The sequence below is a fragment of the Carlito syrichta genome, unplaced genomic scaffold (assembly GCF_000164805.1).
Source record: "Carlito syrichta isolate Samal-C Ts95f unplaced genomic scaffold, Tarsius_syrichta-2.0.1 Scaffold306685, whole genome shotgun sequence".
In the NCBI taxonomy this organism is placed as follows: Eukaryota; Metazoa; Chordata; class Mammalia; order Primates; family Tarsiidae; genus Carlito; species Carlito syrichta.
This window is the reverse complement of record NW_007250781.1, coordinates 525,121-543,453: the sequence shown is the minus strand read 5'-3', so window position 1 is coordinate 543,453 and position 18,333 is coordinate 525,121. Positions and strand designations below refer to the sequence as shown.

At 39.6% G+C, this 18,333-nt stretch overlaps 1 protein-coding gene across 1 annotated transcript in view; it reads right to left on the bottom strand.

The window, feature by feature from the left end:
* DZANK1 (double zinc ribbon and ankyrin repeat domains 1) overlaps positions 1–18,333 on the bottom strand; it is a 76,904-nt gene that overhangs the window by 35,814 nt on the left and 22,757 nt on the right. Inside the window, exons 7-9 of the mRNA XM_008063233.2 lie at positions 15,419–15,536; positions 8,675–8,788; positions 2,843–2,935 (exon numbers count right to left, since the gene is read on the bottom strand). Coding sequence (XP_008061424.1) covers positions 2,843–2,935; positions 8,675–8,788; positions 15,419–15,536 — 325 coding nt within the window. The remainder of the gene's footprint in view (positions 1–2,842; positions 2,936–8,674; positions 8,789–15,418; positions 15,537–18,333) is intronic.

Genomic DNA, 18,333 nt, shown 5'->3' with positions numbered 1-18,333 from the left:
ATCGCTGGAGCCCAGCAAGTCGAGGCTGCGGTGGCCGGGAGCGGCCACTGCACTCCAGTCTTGGTAACAGTGAGACTCCAACTCAAAAAAAAAAAAAAAAAAAAAAAAAATCAAGCCACTTAACATATGCATTGCCATACGTTTATCATCTTTTGTGGTGAGAACATTTAAAATGTATTATTTTAGCAATTTCTAAATATACGATATATTGTTATTAACTGTAGTCACCATGATGTATGATCAATCTCTTGAATGTATTCCTCCACCTGAAATTTCATGTCCTTTAACACCTCTCCGGTCCCCCTACCCCTCAGCCTCTGGTAACCACCATTTTACTCCTGGTTTCTATGAGTTCAATGTTTTTACATTCCATATATGTGAGGTCATGTGGTGTATGTCATTCTGTGCCTGGCTTATTTCACTTCACATAATGTCTTTTAGGTTAATCTACATTGCCACAGATGTCAGGATTTCCCTTTTTTTAAAGGCTAAATAATATTCCATTATATATACTAAATTTTCTTTAACCATATATCGATTGATGGACACTTGAATTTGTTTTAAGTGCTGCAATAAACATGAGAGTGCAGATGTCATTTTGATTTGCTGATTTCCTTTCTTTTGAATATATACCCGGTAGTAGGATTGATAAATCATTTGCTGGCTCTATTTCCAATTTTTTGAGGAAACTCTATACTGTTTTCCACAATGCCTTTATTAATACATTACCACCAACAATATGCAAGGGTCTCCTTTTCTCCACACCCTCACCAACACTTGATATCTTTTGCCTACTTGATAATAGCGATGAACCGATCAGTAGTGGTATATTCATACTGAGGAATTCCACTTAACAATTAAAATAAAAAATTAGGCCAGGTGCAATGGCTCATGCCTATAATCCCAGCGCTTTGAGAGGCAGAGAGAAGACTGTCTGAGTTCATGGGCTCGAGACCAGCCTGGACAACTTAGGGAGATCTCATCTCTACAATAAATTAAAAAAAAATAGCTGGGCATGGTGGCGCATGCCTGTAGTTCCAGCTACTTGGAAGGCTAGAGTGGACGGATCACTTGAGCCCAGCAGGTCGAGGCTGTGGTGGCCGTGAGCATGCCACTGCACTCCAGCCTGGGCGATAGAGTGAGACTCCAACTAAAAAAAAAACACCAAAAACTAATGCATGCAACAATATGAATTAACCTCAAAAACATTCTGCTAAGTGAAGAAAATTAAATACACAAAAAATAAAACAAGTGATAAAAGGAAGACTTCAATTATGAAGAAGAGAAAACTTTTTAGCATAAATGGGGCTGTTTGATGTCTTCATTGTCGTAGTGGCTACAATGGCTATTTATAGTTACCAACATTCATCAAACTGTACAATTAAAATAGGTAATTGAATTTTATTGCAAATACATTATAGCTCCATAAAACTAGGAACAAAAAGAGTTCTTTCAAATCAACTACTCTTAGACTGTCAGTGATTGGACATAACCTTAAACACACAGAAAGAACATCACAGGGCGACAAAGGCAGAGATTGGAGGGATACACTGTATGCATCTAGAAGCCAAGGGAAGCTGGAGGCTACCAGAAGCTGAGATGGAGGTATAGCACAGTGGTTCCCAGCACCTCCAAAGGGGGCATGGCCCTGCCAACACCTTGAGTTTAGACTCCTGGCCTCCAGAACTGTGAGACAATAAATGTCTGATGATTTTAGACACCGGGTTGTGGTCCCTTGCTTCTGCAGTCCTAGGAAATAAACACACTCTCACTTGGTACTAACCATGTTGACCACACTAATCATCACGTTGTCCTGTTTCCTGAGGAATGTCTGAGACAGGAAAAAACACCACAAATAGTCAAAAATACATACAGTAGCCGAAAGAAACAAAGTGTTTTTTGTTTTCTGGGTTTTTTTTTCAAAGTTGGTTAGCAAAAGCCAACTTCTTTTTTTTTTTTTTTTGAGTTGAAGTCTCACTCTGTCGCCAAGACTGGAGTGCAGTGGCCACTCCCAGCCACCGCAGCCTCGACCTGCTGGGCTCCGATGATCCTGCTGCCTCAACCTTCTGAGTAGCCAGAATTACAGGCATGCGCTACCATGCCTGGCTGATTTTTTGATTTATTGTAGAGATGAGGTCTCGCCAAGTTGCTCAGGCGGGTCTCAAACCCATGGGCTCAGGCAATCCACTCACCTCAGCCTCCCAAAGGCACAGGATTACAGGCTGAGACACCGAGCCCAGCTAAAAGCCAACTTCTTTTGGGTTCTGTCAGGCCACAGCAAGAGTCACAGGAAAGCAATTTTCTAAAACTCTGATTCTACTTAGAGGAGAATAAATTTAAATTTCATCAGAAACATTTTATAAACATAAAATAAGTGATCTAAATTGAACCCACTCACTGTATTTAAATTACATAAATACCTATTCTTTCATTTCAACACTCAAAGCACACAGGCAGGAAACCTATGAAATGGGAGGCTACAGTGATCTGTTTCAAAACACATTCACAGTCAACAAAGACATTTTGGACCACAGGGAAGAAAAGAGGCAAAACAAAGGAATAACTGTCTGTGCATGACATGTGAGTGGGCTACTTTCCTCAAGCTATTGCCAGGCTCCCATGCAAAGTTATTAAACAAAGTTGTAAGAAATTGTCCATTTTACTGAATTTTCTTTAAGTGAAGACTTTGAAAGCAATTTTGTATCAACGGATATATAAAGTCTTCTCCAAATATTGAAATGCTGCCTTCAGTTTACCTTGAGAAGCTTTTTGTGACCTCTCTCTCCAACCCCACAGATTAGAATTCTCTATTATCTGAACATTGATGACATAGTCAACCTACCTCTTGTGATGAAGGCAGGGCCCCCTCACAGGTGACACAGTATTTCAGGTGAGCAGGATTCCCTGTGCCACAGGCCCGGCAAATGACCTTCTCCTTGAAAACAGAATAAAAAATACACGTTCCTCTGAGCAAACAGCTATGCAAAGGAATCACCAAGTAGTTTTTTTCTGTCAATTAGCCAGTTACAGACTCTAGTATAACACCTAGACCCTGAATATTGAATTGGCTTAGGAATTACTCTAGTGTCAGACAAATGAATATAGTTTTAAAAGAAACAAAACACCAAACAACAAACACATTGAAAAGAGTATTTATTTGGTCATGGAAATGCAAATTGAACACTCTGCACTGATTATGTGTAAGGTTTTTGTTGTTGTTGTCTTCCAATGTAGCAAATGTGACACTCAGTAAGCTATCACATGCCTTAAACAGTAAACAGAAAGACTCCAGACTAGCAAATGATTCTCTGTGTGTTTACAAGGAATGTGGTTCTTGGACTGGGGTTTAGCCCATGGGTCTTTATGCTAAATATGAATTTAGGATTGCTCTGCAGTTTCTTACTTAGAAGGAGTAGAAAGACTGCCTTAGAAAGGGAATGGTAAGTACAATTTTCTGAGGCAGAACCCTGGGGTTAAGTTGCAACACCAAAAAAACAAAAGACGATGGTTAAAATTGTCTAACTAGAGTTCACCTGTTAGAGGTTTGCTAACATCTATTTAGTCATGAGGTCATTCTATTGTCTTTGTTTGTTGAGATGAGAGTCTTGCTATGTTGCCCTGGCTGATCTTGAATTCCTGAGGTCAAGCGATCCTCCTGACAGCCTCCTAAGAAGCTGAGACTACAGGCCGATGCCACTATACCTGGCAACTCTCAGTATACTATCTTTTAAAATTGTTGATGACTGGTTATATTAAGTACTCCTTTCTACTGCAAGACTGTGGACCCTAGGTGTCCTGAAACCAACATAGTATGTTCTGAAGCTGGTTCAAATAAAGATGATGATCAAGAAAAAGAAAGCCTGACTCCCAGCATTTTATTTCCAGTACCATTAGGTAGCTCTTCAGAGTACCAGTCTTTCAAAGTCTGTTTCACTTCATTTTAGTAGAAGACTCAAAGTCTTTCTAGGAGCCTGAGCTAACGCAGGAAACCACCATCACCAATCTAGATAACTCAAAGGACAGAGGTCGATCGACTGCCATTCAATGTGGCAGAGGATCACAGTCTTCCTCTCAATAGTTCCTGGCACTCCCCGGGCCAACATTCTTTAAAGTTACTTAAAGTTGCCATAGCATGATCTACAGCTGCCAGTGCTTTTCAATAAGATTTAGAGCTATGACCTTCCTGAAGATGCTGCCTCAGTAAAGACCTGGTGAAATCCATCAAGAAGTGAGACAGATTTCCTGTCCCTGTGTTAAAAAAAAAAACACTGAGATCAAACAAAATAATCTTGCTATGTGCTGCAGGATATACTTCCTCTAAGAATAGAAGACAGGAAACCAACTAAAACTGCTGACATATGAAGCCTAACAGCTTCCTTCAAGGTTGACACCTTGTAGGGCACACAATCTAAAACACTCTAAAATTTAACCCAATCCAAACTCTGCCTAGTCCCAGCCCTGCCTTGCAAAACCCTCTATTTTTAAATTTTAGTGAATAAACTTTATTTTTTAAAGCCCTAATAGCATAAGATATACACTTGTTGAAGGTATGTCTTTTAGTAAATCACAAAAATTCAATGCTAAAATAAACAAAACATAAGGGAAAAACATAGTATCAATAGAAATGATCACAAGATCCACATTCTAGAGAAAACAGTAAAGGCAATACCTCAAAATATTATTTCCCATGATATTGGGAAAGTTCTAGTTTGAGAAAGCCCTCTATGGAAGCTGTCCCAAATTCCAGGGATATTTTGCCAATATGAAACTTATTTACTCAAGAATTTCAAAGTCCATAATTCTTTTTGAAAACTCAACATCAGAAGCCAAATAGGATTGATTTTTAAAATTTCACCTTTGATTTCATAGTTGGTTTCTTCATGAAAAGATACACAAGGGGTATGCCTCCCAAAAGGAATTATATTTTGGAGGGTAGGCCCCTTGTAGTACAGGTTTCTCCCGCTAGGTACCAGCTAGCTAGTGTACCAGCTAGCATTGTTGTGAGAGGCTGCATACAGCTTCAGTGAATTTTTTTGGGAGATTCTTTCATTGTGTTTGCCCATTTCATGATGGGTGATTTACAAGTACACCTGCCCACACAACACTGAGTGTTCAGCAGTTTTTTACCAAGGTCATGCACCCAATCTTGCCCCAAGCAACATTTTTTATTTCCCTAAATGAGAAAAGTCCTCAAAGGGAAATGTTTTGCTGATGTGAAGAGGTGAACAATAAATGGCAGAAGCACTAAAAGGTACCAGAATTGATCCTGTCTCTACCATGTTCTCAGTATTTGACACACAGCTTTTCTCAGCCACTGGATTCATGGGTTCAATCCATTTGTGAAGCTGTGATAATGTAACTGGAAAACTCTTGTGGTGAAAATTCCTTTATTAATTTTTATTAACATGCTGATATTTCCACAAACAATGAACTGAAAGGTAATTTACTGGAACTGTCCTGAACAGCTTTATTAACTGTCACCATATAAATATAACTGGAATATTCTTAAACAAAAGGAAAGTAGGGTTTTTAAAAATTATATATTTATTACTAGCCAACAGAGTTTTAATATTTTGATTGTCTGGTTGGCTTAACAAAGAGCCTAGTCAACTTTCCTTCTGTAAATTTCTCCTTGTAGGTTTTTTAAAAAGTACTGTACATATTTGCAATCACATTGTGCATAGATTCCTAATGGGTAGGTTTTTTTTGGTTAGGTTACAGTAACGAACTGCAGATTCCTTGTTTGTAATGTAAATGATTGAATACAATTTGTTAATATGTCTGATTCCTAAGTTTTGCTATTACAAATTTTATAACATTTCCAAAAAAAAAAAATTGATGAGTTCAAAACCTGTTTTGAGCAGCGGAAAGACATCTTGATAGGTGTATTGTATCAAACTGAGAGGACTTTGAAAGTGACTGAAGTGCTCCATGCCTCATTGTTGAATATCACGATGGTTATCTTTGAAGTATTCTCCTTGGGAAGCTATGCACTGACGCCAGTGCCTAGTTCACCTGTTAAAGATTTAGAATTCTTTCTGGAATGACCATCAAAGCTGTTGCCGTATTACCCTTAATGTCCTGAAAAAAAGTCACTGGGGCAAGATCAGGTGAGTAGGGAGGTAAAAACTCCCGCACAGATGGTGCTGTGTGAGCTCGTGCATTGTCATGATGCAAGAGCACCTTTGGGGCCATTTTTGCATACACCTTTCTCCTGCCAAGATTTTCCTATTCCTCTCTCCATGTTTATTTGATCTGCTATACTTCTAACAGTGAGTCAATGACTTTGATGCACAATTTGACAAATTTTGCAATGTTTTCATCAGTTCTGCTTGTTATTAGCCATCCTAGCCTCTCTTCATCCGTGACACCTTCTGTCCTCTCAGAAAAACATTTAATCCATTTGTACACTGCTGTTTTCTTCTTGACATTATCCCCATAAACTTGAACTAACATGTCCCTGATTTCATGTCCACTCTGGCCAGGTTTAACAAGAAATTTAATGTTTGGTTGTTGCTCTAATTCAAACTCTGACATTCTCATGATGACAACTCAGATGGCCATTCCAGAAAAAGAGTTCCAAAATTGCTTTGATGGGTGGACAAGGCACTGGCATCAGTACATAGCATCCCAAGAAGAGTACCTCAAAGGTGGCCACAGTGATGTGCAGCCATGAGGTATGTAGCACTTTTACTAGGATATGTTCATGAACTTAATTGTCAGACCTCATAGAAGTCCTGTGTCTATCCTCAAGATAGGATTTACAACAAACTGAAAGAAAAAACTGTTTGTTTATACTTTGTATCTTTCTGCCTTCTCACAAAATGAAAAAAATAACCCTCTAATTTCAAATACTGAAGATGGCATGATATATATTGAATTTGGGTCACAACTAACACTTACTCCTATCTCTCCTGTTTTAAATAGTCCAAAGAGTTTGGAATGATATTATCTTGAGTAAATGTACTAGTAAGAATAGGTTTAGCAGTGATTAAAAGAACACCAAAAGTAACAGTGACTTAAATAAGAAAGAAGTAGATTTCTCTCATGTATAACAAGTCTGGAGACAAGCTTCCAGGGTTATATGTGGCTTCCTGAAGGAGCTTTTAAAGTTTCTTATGATTGAAAATAGTCATCTAACAAAAAGATTAGTAAATTTCCATCTACCTGACTTTGGCCCAGCTAGTTCTTCAAAATCCCATTTCTGAAGGCTTATATAGCCTGGGACACTTTTGAACTCTTCACAGCAGAGGGAGCTTGGAGGAGGAAGAAAAAAATGGACTTATCTTTTCTCTCAACACAATTTGCCTACATAGAATCCACAAGGCCATTTTACAATTCTGATTGTACATTAAGTCCATGCATTTCCCTTATTGCTAAGAATTCCTAATTTTTTAGCCCTAAAATTCCCTTTATCAAATCCACTATATCCTCTAGTGACCTTTACTTGGTGAATGGGACTATATATTGAGAACTGGAGAAAAGAACAGTGGTATGTTCAATGATTCTACCAAAAAATTTTTCACACTATGACATCATTTGTCTAGCAAAGTCTTTTGAATGTATGTAATGACACACAACTATTTCTTCCATGTAACTAGTTGTAGTCATTCTTTTTCTGCATAGTAGGGACCCATAATCCAAACACAGCAAATAAAAGCATGAAGACACTTTAAGAACAATAAGTCCTTGGAAGGCTGAGGCAGAGGATCGCCGGAGCCCAGCAGGTTGAGGCTGCAGTGGCTGGGAGCAGCCACTGCACTCCAGTCTGGGCAACAGAGTGAGACTCCAACTCAAAAAAAAAAAAGAACAATAAGTCAATATTAACTGTAATGTTGACATTTAGGCATATGCAGTAAAAAAATTGTCTAAGTGATTTGTAAAGCAATTTGTCCTCTAAATCTTTGTTCATAGAATACAATGCTACATATGAGGAAGGACCAAAAACAAACCCAGAATTGATTTATAAAAATTGTATACTTATTCTTTCTATGTTTAAACTCCAGTCACCTTCAAAGTCCTCTTCGTTTAATGTGATTATACCTATTGAGGCGCTTTTTCCACTGCTCAAAACAGGTTTTGAACTCATCAATTCTGATGCCTTTCAGTGTTTCTGCCATTTTTTGTTTCACCTCTTCCACATCGGCAGAATGTTTCCCTTTGAGGACTTTTTTCATCCAGGAAACAAAAAAAAGTCACTCAAGGTGACAGTGAGTGAATAGATCATGCCATATTTGGTCAAAAACCACTGAACACTCAGCACAGTGCAGGCAGGTGCATTTTCATGGTGGAAGAACCAATCACCTGTTTGTCACAACTTGGGATAGTTCTTCTGCAAACCATGATGCAACCTTCTCAAAACTTCCAGATAAAAACTTTGGTTGACTGTTTCATCTGGAGGAACAAATTCCAAGTATATTACAAGGGGTCTGCCCTCCAAAAGGTAATTTCAGGATTTTTTAGCTTCCCCTTTGTATCTCTTAAGATTATAGATAATATCAGCATGTTAAACTCTTGGGCACCATGTGATTCCAAAAATTAAAATGGATTTTGTTCATGTATATTAACTTATCAATGGTTACCCCATTCCACCAGCTGAAGAAACACATATAATTGTTCAAACATCACTTTCTGTGTATCTGATTCATGTTTTTACAGATCCACATTTCATTACCTTCAAGCAGAGGCTGGCCGCTGGCTGCAGCTGTGGAGCAAGCGGGGCCTCGCACACCACGCAGATGGGGGTGTTCATGGGCACCATGCTTCCGCACCCTGTGCATAAGCCCATCTGCACAAAGGAAGAGGTCAGGCTTGGCTTGGGATGAAGAAACGGAAGGTCTGAGTAGATCTTAGCATGAAATGGGGTTTAATTTGCTTTTGTAAAACAATTTTTAAAATAATTATCTTTATGATGGATATGCTAATTACTCTGATTTGACCATTATACATTGTATGCATCAAATATCATTATGTATAATTGGGTACAATTTTTTTTTAGTTGGAGTCTCACTCTGTCACCAAGGCTAAAGTACAGAAGCATGCTCAAGGCCACCACAACCTTGATCTGCTAGGCTCAGGCGATCCTTCTGCTTCAGCCTTCCAAGTAGCTGGAATTAGAGATGCAGACTACCATGCCCGGCTAATGTTTTTTTTTATTGTAGAGATGAGGTCTCACCAAGTTGCCCAGGCTGGTCTCGAACCCATGGGCTCAGGCAAGGGTATGATTTTTATACACAATTTTAATGTGTCAATATCAGAAATAAATAATAAAAATAGCACCACTGTTATTCTTTAATACCTATTAAGAGTAGAAGTATGTTTATTGTAGAAAAGAGAGGTGTAAAAAAGAAAAGAAAAATACCCATAGGAAATTAACTTGCAATATGATGGAATGAGGAAGTCAATAAATCCTCTCCCCAAAAAACAATGATAAAGTCAGATAGAGCAGTCAATCACTTCAGCACTCTGAGAGTTGACCAAGGGCAGACAACAAACTGAGAAGCTCCTGAAAATGACTGAACTTCAGAAGAGCACACTCAAGTCTATATGGTTCTTGCCTGGGCTGCTCCCCACTCCCCTGGTTCCATCTGGGTGGTGGCTCCACCAGGACAGGGCAGGCTGTGACACCCAGCAAGTTTGTGGCTACTGATGGACAGGGTTCACTTGATTTGGAACATTATTATGGTGATGATTTTAGTGGCAAGCAAACCCTGGGGACAGAGGCTCTCCTAGTTTTAAATTATGGACCTGTGGGGGGGGCATTCAATGGATCAGCAAGCTGGCCATGGATTTAACAGGGAGTTCCTGGAGGTCATTCAACTATATGTGCCGATAAGCTTTCCACATGTCTTTAGTTGACTGGAGATTACGTACATGCGCAGTATAAACCAGAGTAAGCCCAAGCCACTGACACATTCCAGGCTGATGGTGAATATATGTGGAGGGCTTGAGAACAGATTGAAGTCTGATGTTCTGCCCAGCAACACACAGATCCGTCAGCAGACAGTAGAAGCCCATTGGTTTGATGTGCCTGATCACAGTTTCTGGCCAATCTTCTGTTGAACACTAAAATATGCAAACCCAGCTGGGCTCGGTGGCTTAGCCTGTAATCCCGCGCCTTTGGGAGGCTGAGGTGAGTGGATTGCCCGAGCCTGCGGGTTCGAGGCCCGCCTGGACAGCGAGACCTCATCTTTACAATAATAAAAAAATCAGCCAGGTGTGGTGGCGCATGCCTGTAATTCCGGCTACTCGGAAGGCTGAGGCGGAAGGATCGCCGGAGCCCAGCAGGTCGAGGCTGCGGTGGCCGGGAGCGGCCACTGCACTCCAGTCCGGGCGACAGAGTGAGACTCCAACTAAAAAAAAAAAAAAAAAGAAAGAAATTAAGGTCAAAAGTATCTAGCCGGTCTCAGTGGTTCAGCCTGTAAACCCGCGCTTTTGGGAGGCTGAGGTGAGTAGATTGCCTGAGCCCGCGGGTTCGAGACCCCCCTGGGCAGGAGAGATCTCATCTCTACAATAAATTAAAAAAAAAAAAAAAAATAGCTGGGCGTGGTAGCGTGCGCCTGTAACTCCAGCTACTCGGAAGGCTGAGGCGGAAGGATCGCCAGAGCCCAGCAGGTCGAGGCTGCGGTGGCCGGGAGCGGCCACTGCACTCCAGTCTGGGCGACAGAGTGAGACTCCAACTCAAAAAAAAAAAAAGATATGCAGACCCAAAGGCAACTCCAGGCTTAAATATAAAAACAAGAAATAAACTCTGACACCAGTGGTCAAACATGGCAGGGGAGACAGACATTAAAGATTTAATCCAAGTAAACAAAACATAAAACAACAATCCTCAGGAAAAAAGAATCCAGAGTTGCCTCAATATATTAGCTAAAATATCCAGTATTCAAAAAAAATTTTGCACATACAAAAACCAAGTATGTGTAGCCCATACTTAGGGGAAAAATAGTCAACAGAAATTGTCTCTGAGTGCCCTCAGCTGTCAGATTTAGCAGACAAAGATTTCAAAGCCGCTATTATAAAAAATGATCAAAGAAAGAAAGAAAGTCACATTTAAGAAATTAAAGAAAGTACGATGACAATGATCTGATGAATAAGGAATATGAATAAAGAGATATAAATTACTAAAAAGAACTAAATCCAAACCTGGAGTTGAAAAGTAAAATAACTGAAATGTGAAAATCACCAGAGGGACTCCAGAGCAGTTCAGAGATGACAAAAGAAGCAATCAGTAAATACAAATACAGGTCAATAGAAATTATCCAATGTTAGGCTCATAGAGACACAGCAAAAAAGAAAAGAAAAAGAAAAAAGGAAAAAAATGATCCAATATGAAGAACAGAAAGAAAACAAGATTGAAGAAAATAAGCAGACCATCAAAGATGGCATGCTGTTGAGAACATCAAGCGTACCAACATATATGTGATGACAGAGAGGAAAAGGGGCAGAAAAAGAATTTGAAGAAATAATGGCCCCAAACTTCCCACGATGGAAGAAAAACATTAATCTACAGATCCAACAAGCTCAATCAATTCCAAGAAAAATAAACACAAAGAGATCTGCATTTAAACACGTTACAATCAAACTGTAGAAAGTCAAAAACAAAAAGAGAATCTTGAAAGTAACAAGGGAAATTTCTTATCATAAACATCAAAGACAACAGAGACCAGGAAGAAGCAGACATATTCAAGGGGCTGAAATAAAAAATAACTGCTAAACAAGAATTCTACGTGCAGCAAAACTATCCCTCAAAAATAAAGGTCAGATGAACATTCTCAGATAAACAAAGACAGAGAAAAACTGCTAGCAGACATGTCTTACAAGAAATACTAAAGGGACTTAATCAGGTGGAAAGAATATGACACTAGATGATCACCTGGGCTCACAGGAAGACGTGAAAAGACTAGATATCACACACATGTGGGTAAATATAAATGACTCCATAGACAGTTCTGCTCACCTTCTTTGAACAACATAAGACTATGTAACGTCACACTTTTCAGTGTATAACATACACAGCTGTAACATACAAAGTGATTACAAAAAATATAGATTACATAAAAGATGAAGAGAGAGGAAAAGGAGACCTATTGGAGCAAAATTCCTGTATCCTATCAAAATTAAGTTAAATCATTCTGAAATAGATTGTGATAAATTAAAGTCCATATTGTAACCCCTAGAATACCAGATAACTTTAAAAATAGACCAGGTACCATGGCTCATGCTTGTAATCCCAGCACTCTGGGAGGCTAAAGTGGGAGGATTGCTTGATCCAGGAGTTTGAGATCAGTCTAGCCAACATAGTGACACCTCATCTCTACAAGAAAAATTAGCCAGGTGTGATAATGTGCAGCTGTCGTACCAGCTACTTGGGAGTCTGAGACAGAAGGATAATCTGAGATCAGAATGTCAAGGTTGTGGTGAGCTGTGACTGTGCCACTGCACTCCAACCTGGGTGACAGAGTGAAACCCCCAACTCAAAAATAATAATAAAATAATAATAATACCAAAAGTCAACAGAGGAATTAAAATGGTACACTAAAAATAATTTAACACAAACGAAAGCAGTAAAGGAGAAAAAGAACAAAAGCAAAAAGACATGATACAAATAAAAAGCAAATAGTAAAATGGCATATGGAAATCCAGCCACATCAATAATAACATTAAGTAGAAATCAACTAAACACCATACTCAAAAGGCTAAGATTATAAGAATGGGTAAAAAAAAGCAATATCCAACTATATTCTGTCTAATAGAAACACACCTTAGATTCAAATGCACAAATAGGTTGAAAGTAAACATAGAAAAAGATTCACAATGCAAACAGTAACTACAAGACAGCTGGAGTGGTTACATAACTATCAGAGAATAAAGAACTTAAAGACGAAATATTACTTACTACAAAGGCATTTTGTGATGATAAAAAAATCAGGAAAATTTTTCAATAAATCAGGAAGATATAGCAATTATAAATGTACATAAACTTAGTCTGTCTAGGCTGTGATAACAAAATACCACAGACTGGGTGGAGTATAAACCCAGAAATGTATTTTTCTCACAGTTTTGGAGGCAGGAAAGTCCAAGGTCAGGGTGCCAGCAAATTCGGTGTCTCGTGAGGGCTCACTCTAGCTGTGTTCTCATGTGGTGGAAGGGCAGACAAGCTCCCTTGAGCCTCTTTAATAAGGACACTAACTCTATTCATAAGGGCTTCATCATTATAACATAATTACCTCCCAAAGACCCCCCACCTACTAATACCATCACCTTGAGGGTTAGGATTTAAACATGAATTTGCGGGAGGGGGGGTAACAAACATTTAGTCCATAGCATGGACATAACAACAAACCACAAAAATACATGAAACAACAATCATAAGCCAGACTTGAGGTATGTCTCCGTCTATCATCTGAGCACCTTAAAGGTCCAACTTTTATTGGCAGACCATAGTAGTGTTTTGGACCTTCAAGAATTGGCACAAATTCAGAGCCAGTATCTAGCAATCCTCCAAAAAGGTAGAAATTTCTTGTCCCCAGTGCATAGTCACTCCATTGAAAGGCATGCTTAGGGCATTTGCTGCTGAAATTCACTGGGCAGCTGCCACTGGGATGCCTGGGAGACTACCTGGGAAGTGGCAGGGGTGCCCGCAGAGGTAACTGAGAACTGTTCATGGGTTATCACTGAATATCAGAGGGTTCAGCACAACCACAGGGGCAAAAAGAGAGGAAAGCACATCCATCTGCAACTCTCTATTAAAATCCCCTGAGTGTCTTGGGTCTAGTAGCGGGATCCTGTCCTGTTAATAATCCCAGAAGCCCATTTGAAAGCAGGACACAGTAAGTACTCAAGAAATGGTTGTGAGTTTGAATTACAAAGTTGTTTATACATTACAACCTATTATTGTACTAATAGAACTATACTATAATTTGTAGGAGCAATATTGATGTTTTAAGCTTTATCATTTTAAATATTTGTAATCTCTGATAACCTTTCCACCCTGTAAAGCAAAGAAAGTTCTAAAAATCCATTTCCAGGCAAGTAGAAAGTAACTTTTTTTTTTTTTTTTTGAGTTAGGGTCTCACTCTGTTGCCCAGGCCTGAGGGCAGTGGCATCATCACAGCTCACCACAGACTCCAACTCCTGGACTCAAGCACTCCTTCTGTGTCAGCCCCCTGAGTAGCCTGGGACTATAGATGTGCGCCACCATGCTTGGCTAATTTTTTTATTTTTTGTAGAGATGAGGTCTTGCTATGTTGTGTTGACCAAGGGTCACCATCAAGTCTTCAGCTGGTCTCAACTCCTGGGATCAAAGAATCCTCCTGCCTTGGCCTCCCAAAGTGCTGGAATTACAGGTGTGAGCCACTATACTCAGCCACAAGTAGAAAATAACTTTGACATTATATCAACTAACATAAACAAGAAAAAAAATCAAACCAGTGGGACATGTTCATATTTTGTTTTCTGTATTTTCTTGTTCAAGGAGTTCAAAATATATCATAGAAGGGAATTAAATTAACTTCTACAGAAATCTTGAGCAATAGATTGGAGAAATATTAAAATAGATATCCATTTAGTACCTGACCCCTTGCTTGAGGTATAACTCAATTCTAAGACTCCAAACTTAGTGAATTACTGACTTTTTAGTCACTGAATTAGTTACTTTTTCTTAGTAACCAGCTTTTTAATTTTTTATTTTTTGAGTCAGTCTCACCCTGTTGCTCAGACTAGAGTACAGTGCCATGATTGTGCCTCACTGCAGCCTCGACTACCTGGGTTCAAGTAATCCTTCTGGCTCAGGCTCTCAAGGAGGTGGAACTACAGGCATGCATTACCATGCCTGGCTAAATTTTTATTTTTTTGTAGACACAAAGTCTCACTACGTTGGCTAGGCTGCTCTTGAACGCTTGGGTTAAAGTGATCCTCCTGGACAACCCCTTCCGGTCCTTTCCTGCTGTGGGAGATTTTCTGTCCTCTCAATAAATTATTAAAAAAAAAAAAAAAGTGATCCTCCTGCCTCAGCCTCCCAAAGTGCTGGGATTACAGGTGTGAGGCACCCGGCCGAGCAGGGACTGTCTTTTTTAAGTTGATCTTTTTTCACACTACATCATAGATCCCTTTTATTTCATTTTGTAGAAAAATCAAATGAGTGGGAAATATTTATTTATCCATGCATGCCTCATTAAAACAATGAGATCTCAACTGTTTTCTAAGCCTGTGCTTCTTCCAGACCACACAAAAGACATGGCATTGCAAACAAGTCCTTCCATTGTTAAGTAGGCATCTGGAAAGAGTTTCATCTGCCAGTGATCTCTTTCAACAAGTATTTAAGTTTGCGGTACATGTGTACCAAGCACTGTGTTACTGCTGCAAATAAACACCAGATCAACCAATGAAAAACGTTTTGAAGAATTCTGCTGCTCACCTGAGCTCCTTCCGGGGGTGGGAGACGACAGCCAATTATGGGCGGGGCAGGAGAGCCACATTCTTGACAGAAGCGAGCAAAGGGATCAGATGGGCGGGGGGTAAGGCAGTGGGCACACCTGCAACAAAACAGGTCCCCATGTTCTGATGGGTCCATATTCAGAAGACTGATGAACATCAAAAAGTGCTCAAGGAGTCTTAAAAACCAAACAGAAGTAGACCACTCTCGATATCTTTGCAACAAGTTAAAGACAGGAGATGCTTCCTAAGTCATTTTATGACAAAGTGGCCTCTCAGCCACAACCTCTGGTGCCAAGCCTATGTCATTTATGGATTGTGGCAGGAAGTTTATCAGCTACCTTGATCCCACTTCTTAGTGGGGCTCTGGCTTGTCCCATTACATTGGATTTGACATGTGTGAGGGTGAGCCCCAGGAATTCCAGTGATGTCGACACTTTTCTGACCTCCTGCCTGATCACTGAGACTGGTGTGAGGGACAGGTCTCCTTGTCTGTGAGTCCTGCCTTTCTCTTCGCTACCTGGTTAAATTCCAAGGCTCTGCCCCAGCAGCAGTTGACCCCAGTTCTCACGCAGCTGGATCCCAACTTGTAACCCCCATTCAAATAATTGGGTTTTGACTATCAGCCAATGTGAACTCATTCTTGGAATTAGGCTTGCCTGTGAATACACAGCTGCTGCCATACCTTTCCAGGTACGTTGGGTCCTGGTTCCGTGACCACTGATATGAACAGCTCCTCAGCAACTATGAGGCTTGGATACTGTGCACTAAATTGCCTGGTTACCTACACTTGTCTCAGCACAGTTTCCCAACAATGACCAGCCAGATAGGTGAGCTCACTCGCCACACTTCTAACCCTATTCAGTGCTTCCTCACTGTACCATGGTACCCAGGCTCCACCATGTCTTTTGCCTGGATCCACCCATTAGGGCAATGAGTTTTCTCCTTTCTACACCCAGAGTTCATGAGTTACCTGACTATCTCATTCTTCTTACATGCACTGAAGGCATTAAGCTGGGGGTCTGAGATGGTCAAGGCAACTAGAGCAGTTGCCAAGGATACCAAAAGAAAAGTTGCAGGGAAAACTTCAGAATTTTGCCAAGGGTCACCATCAAGTCTTCAGCTGGGCACTAACTGATTAGTGCATATGTTGGAAGAAACTTGCGTAGGCCAGAAAATAAACACCAAAGGGGGAAAGAGAAAACAACCCTCAGGACTTACTCAGGGCTGGGAAGTTCACACTCACATCAACCAGAGTGAAAAATGTCATACATCAATACAGGGCATCACTTAGAATACTCTATGTATGCTGTAAATAGCCCATTAGAATGCATAGATTGTCAGCTAAGATTTTTTTTAAAAGCAAGATCCAACTATATGCTACATACAGGAAACCAATTTTATTTACTTATTTTTTTAAATCAACACATTGCTCTTACAAGTTCAACAGAAACCAACTTTAAGTAGAGAAACACAACTATATTTAAAGTAAAGGGATGAGCTGGGTACAGTGGTTCACGCCTATAATTCCAGAACTTTGGGAGGACGAGGCAAGAGGATTGCTTGAGGCCAGGATTTAAAGACCAGCATGAACAACATAGCAAGACCCCAACTCTACAAAAAATAAAAATTAAAAATTAGCCAGGTGTGGTGGTATGTCTATAGTCCTAGCTACTTGAGGGGCTGAGGCAGGAGGATCACTTGAACCTAAAAGTTCAAGGCTGCAATGAACTATGATCATGTCACTCACTCCAGCATGAGTGACAGAGATCCTGTCTTTAAGTACCATACAAATGCTAATCAAAAGAAACAGGAGTGGCTACCTTAACATCTGAACAAGTACATTTCTGAGCAAAATGTATCAGGCTTAAAGAAGATTATCTCATAATGATAAAGGAGTCATTCAGCAAGAGGGCATAAGAATCCAAAAGGTCTGTGTAGTGAACAGCAGAGCTTCACAGCACGTGAAGATAAAAATTTATAGAAATGGAAGTGCCTGTAATCCCGTGCCTTTGGGAGGCTGAGGTGAGTGGATTGCCCAAGCCCACCGGTTCGAGACCTGCCTGGGCAGGCAAGACCTCATCTCTACAATAAATCAAAAAATTAGCCGGGCATGGTAGCACGTGCCTGTAATTCCGGCTACTCGAAAGGCTGAGGTGGAAGGATCACCGGAGCCCAGAAGGTCGAGGCTGTGGTGGCCGGGAGCGGCACTCCAGTCTGGGCGACAGAGTGAGACTCCAACTCAAAAATAAATAAATAGATAAAAATTAAAAAACAAAAAAAATGAAAGTGCAAGGATAAATAGGCAAATTCATAATTATAGTCCTAGTCATAAATTCCTCAATAACTGATTATACAATCAATAGAAAATCCATAAAGATAGAGAAGATTTAAACAATGCTATCAACTTAACTTAACCTGACATTTATAGTATACTCACTCTAGCAAAATATGTATTCTTTTAAAGTGTATGTGGAAATTTACCAATCAAATCATACAATGTATGTTTTCTGATCAAAAGGAATTAAATATGAAATGAATACCGAAAAGATAAAAGGAAGATCCCTTGTGTTTGAAAAAAACACTTCTAGGTAACCCATTGGTCAAAAAATAAAAAATAACAAAAGTAATTAGAAACTGTTTGAACTGAATGAAAATATAAACACATATCAAAATTAGGGGCTGCAGGTAAAACTGTACTCAGGGGGAAATGTATAGTTCTAAATGCCTGTATTAGAAAAGAAGAAGGGCTTCAAATCAATGATTTCATCTTCCCATTAAAGAAACTGAAAAAAGAAGAGAAAATGAAACCCAAAATTCACTCAAAAAGAAATATATAAACCTGAATGAACTTATATCTATTAAAGAAACTGAATGTGTAGCTAAAAATCTTTCTGA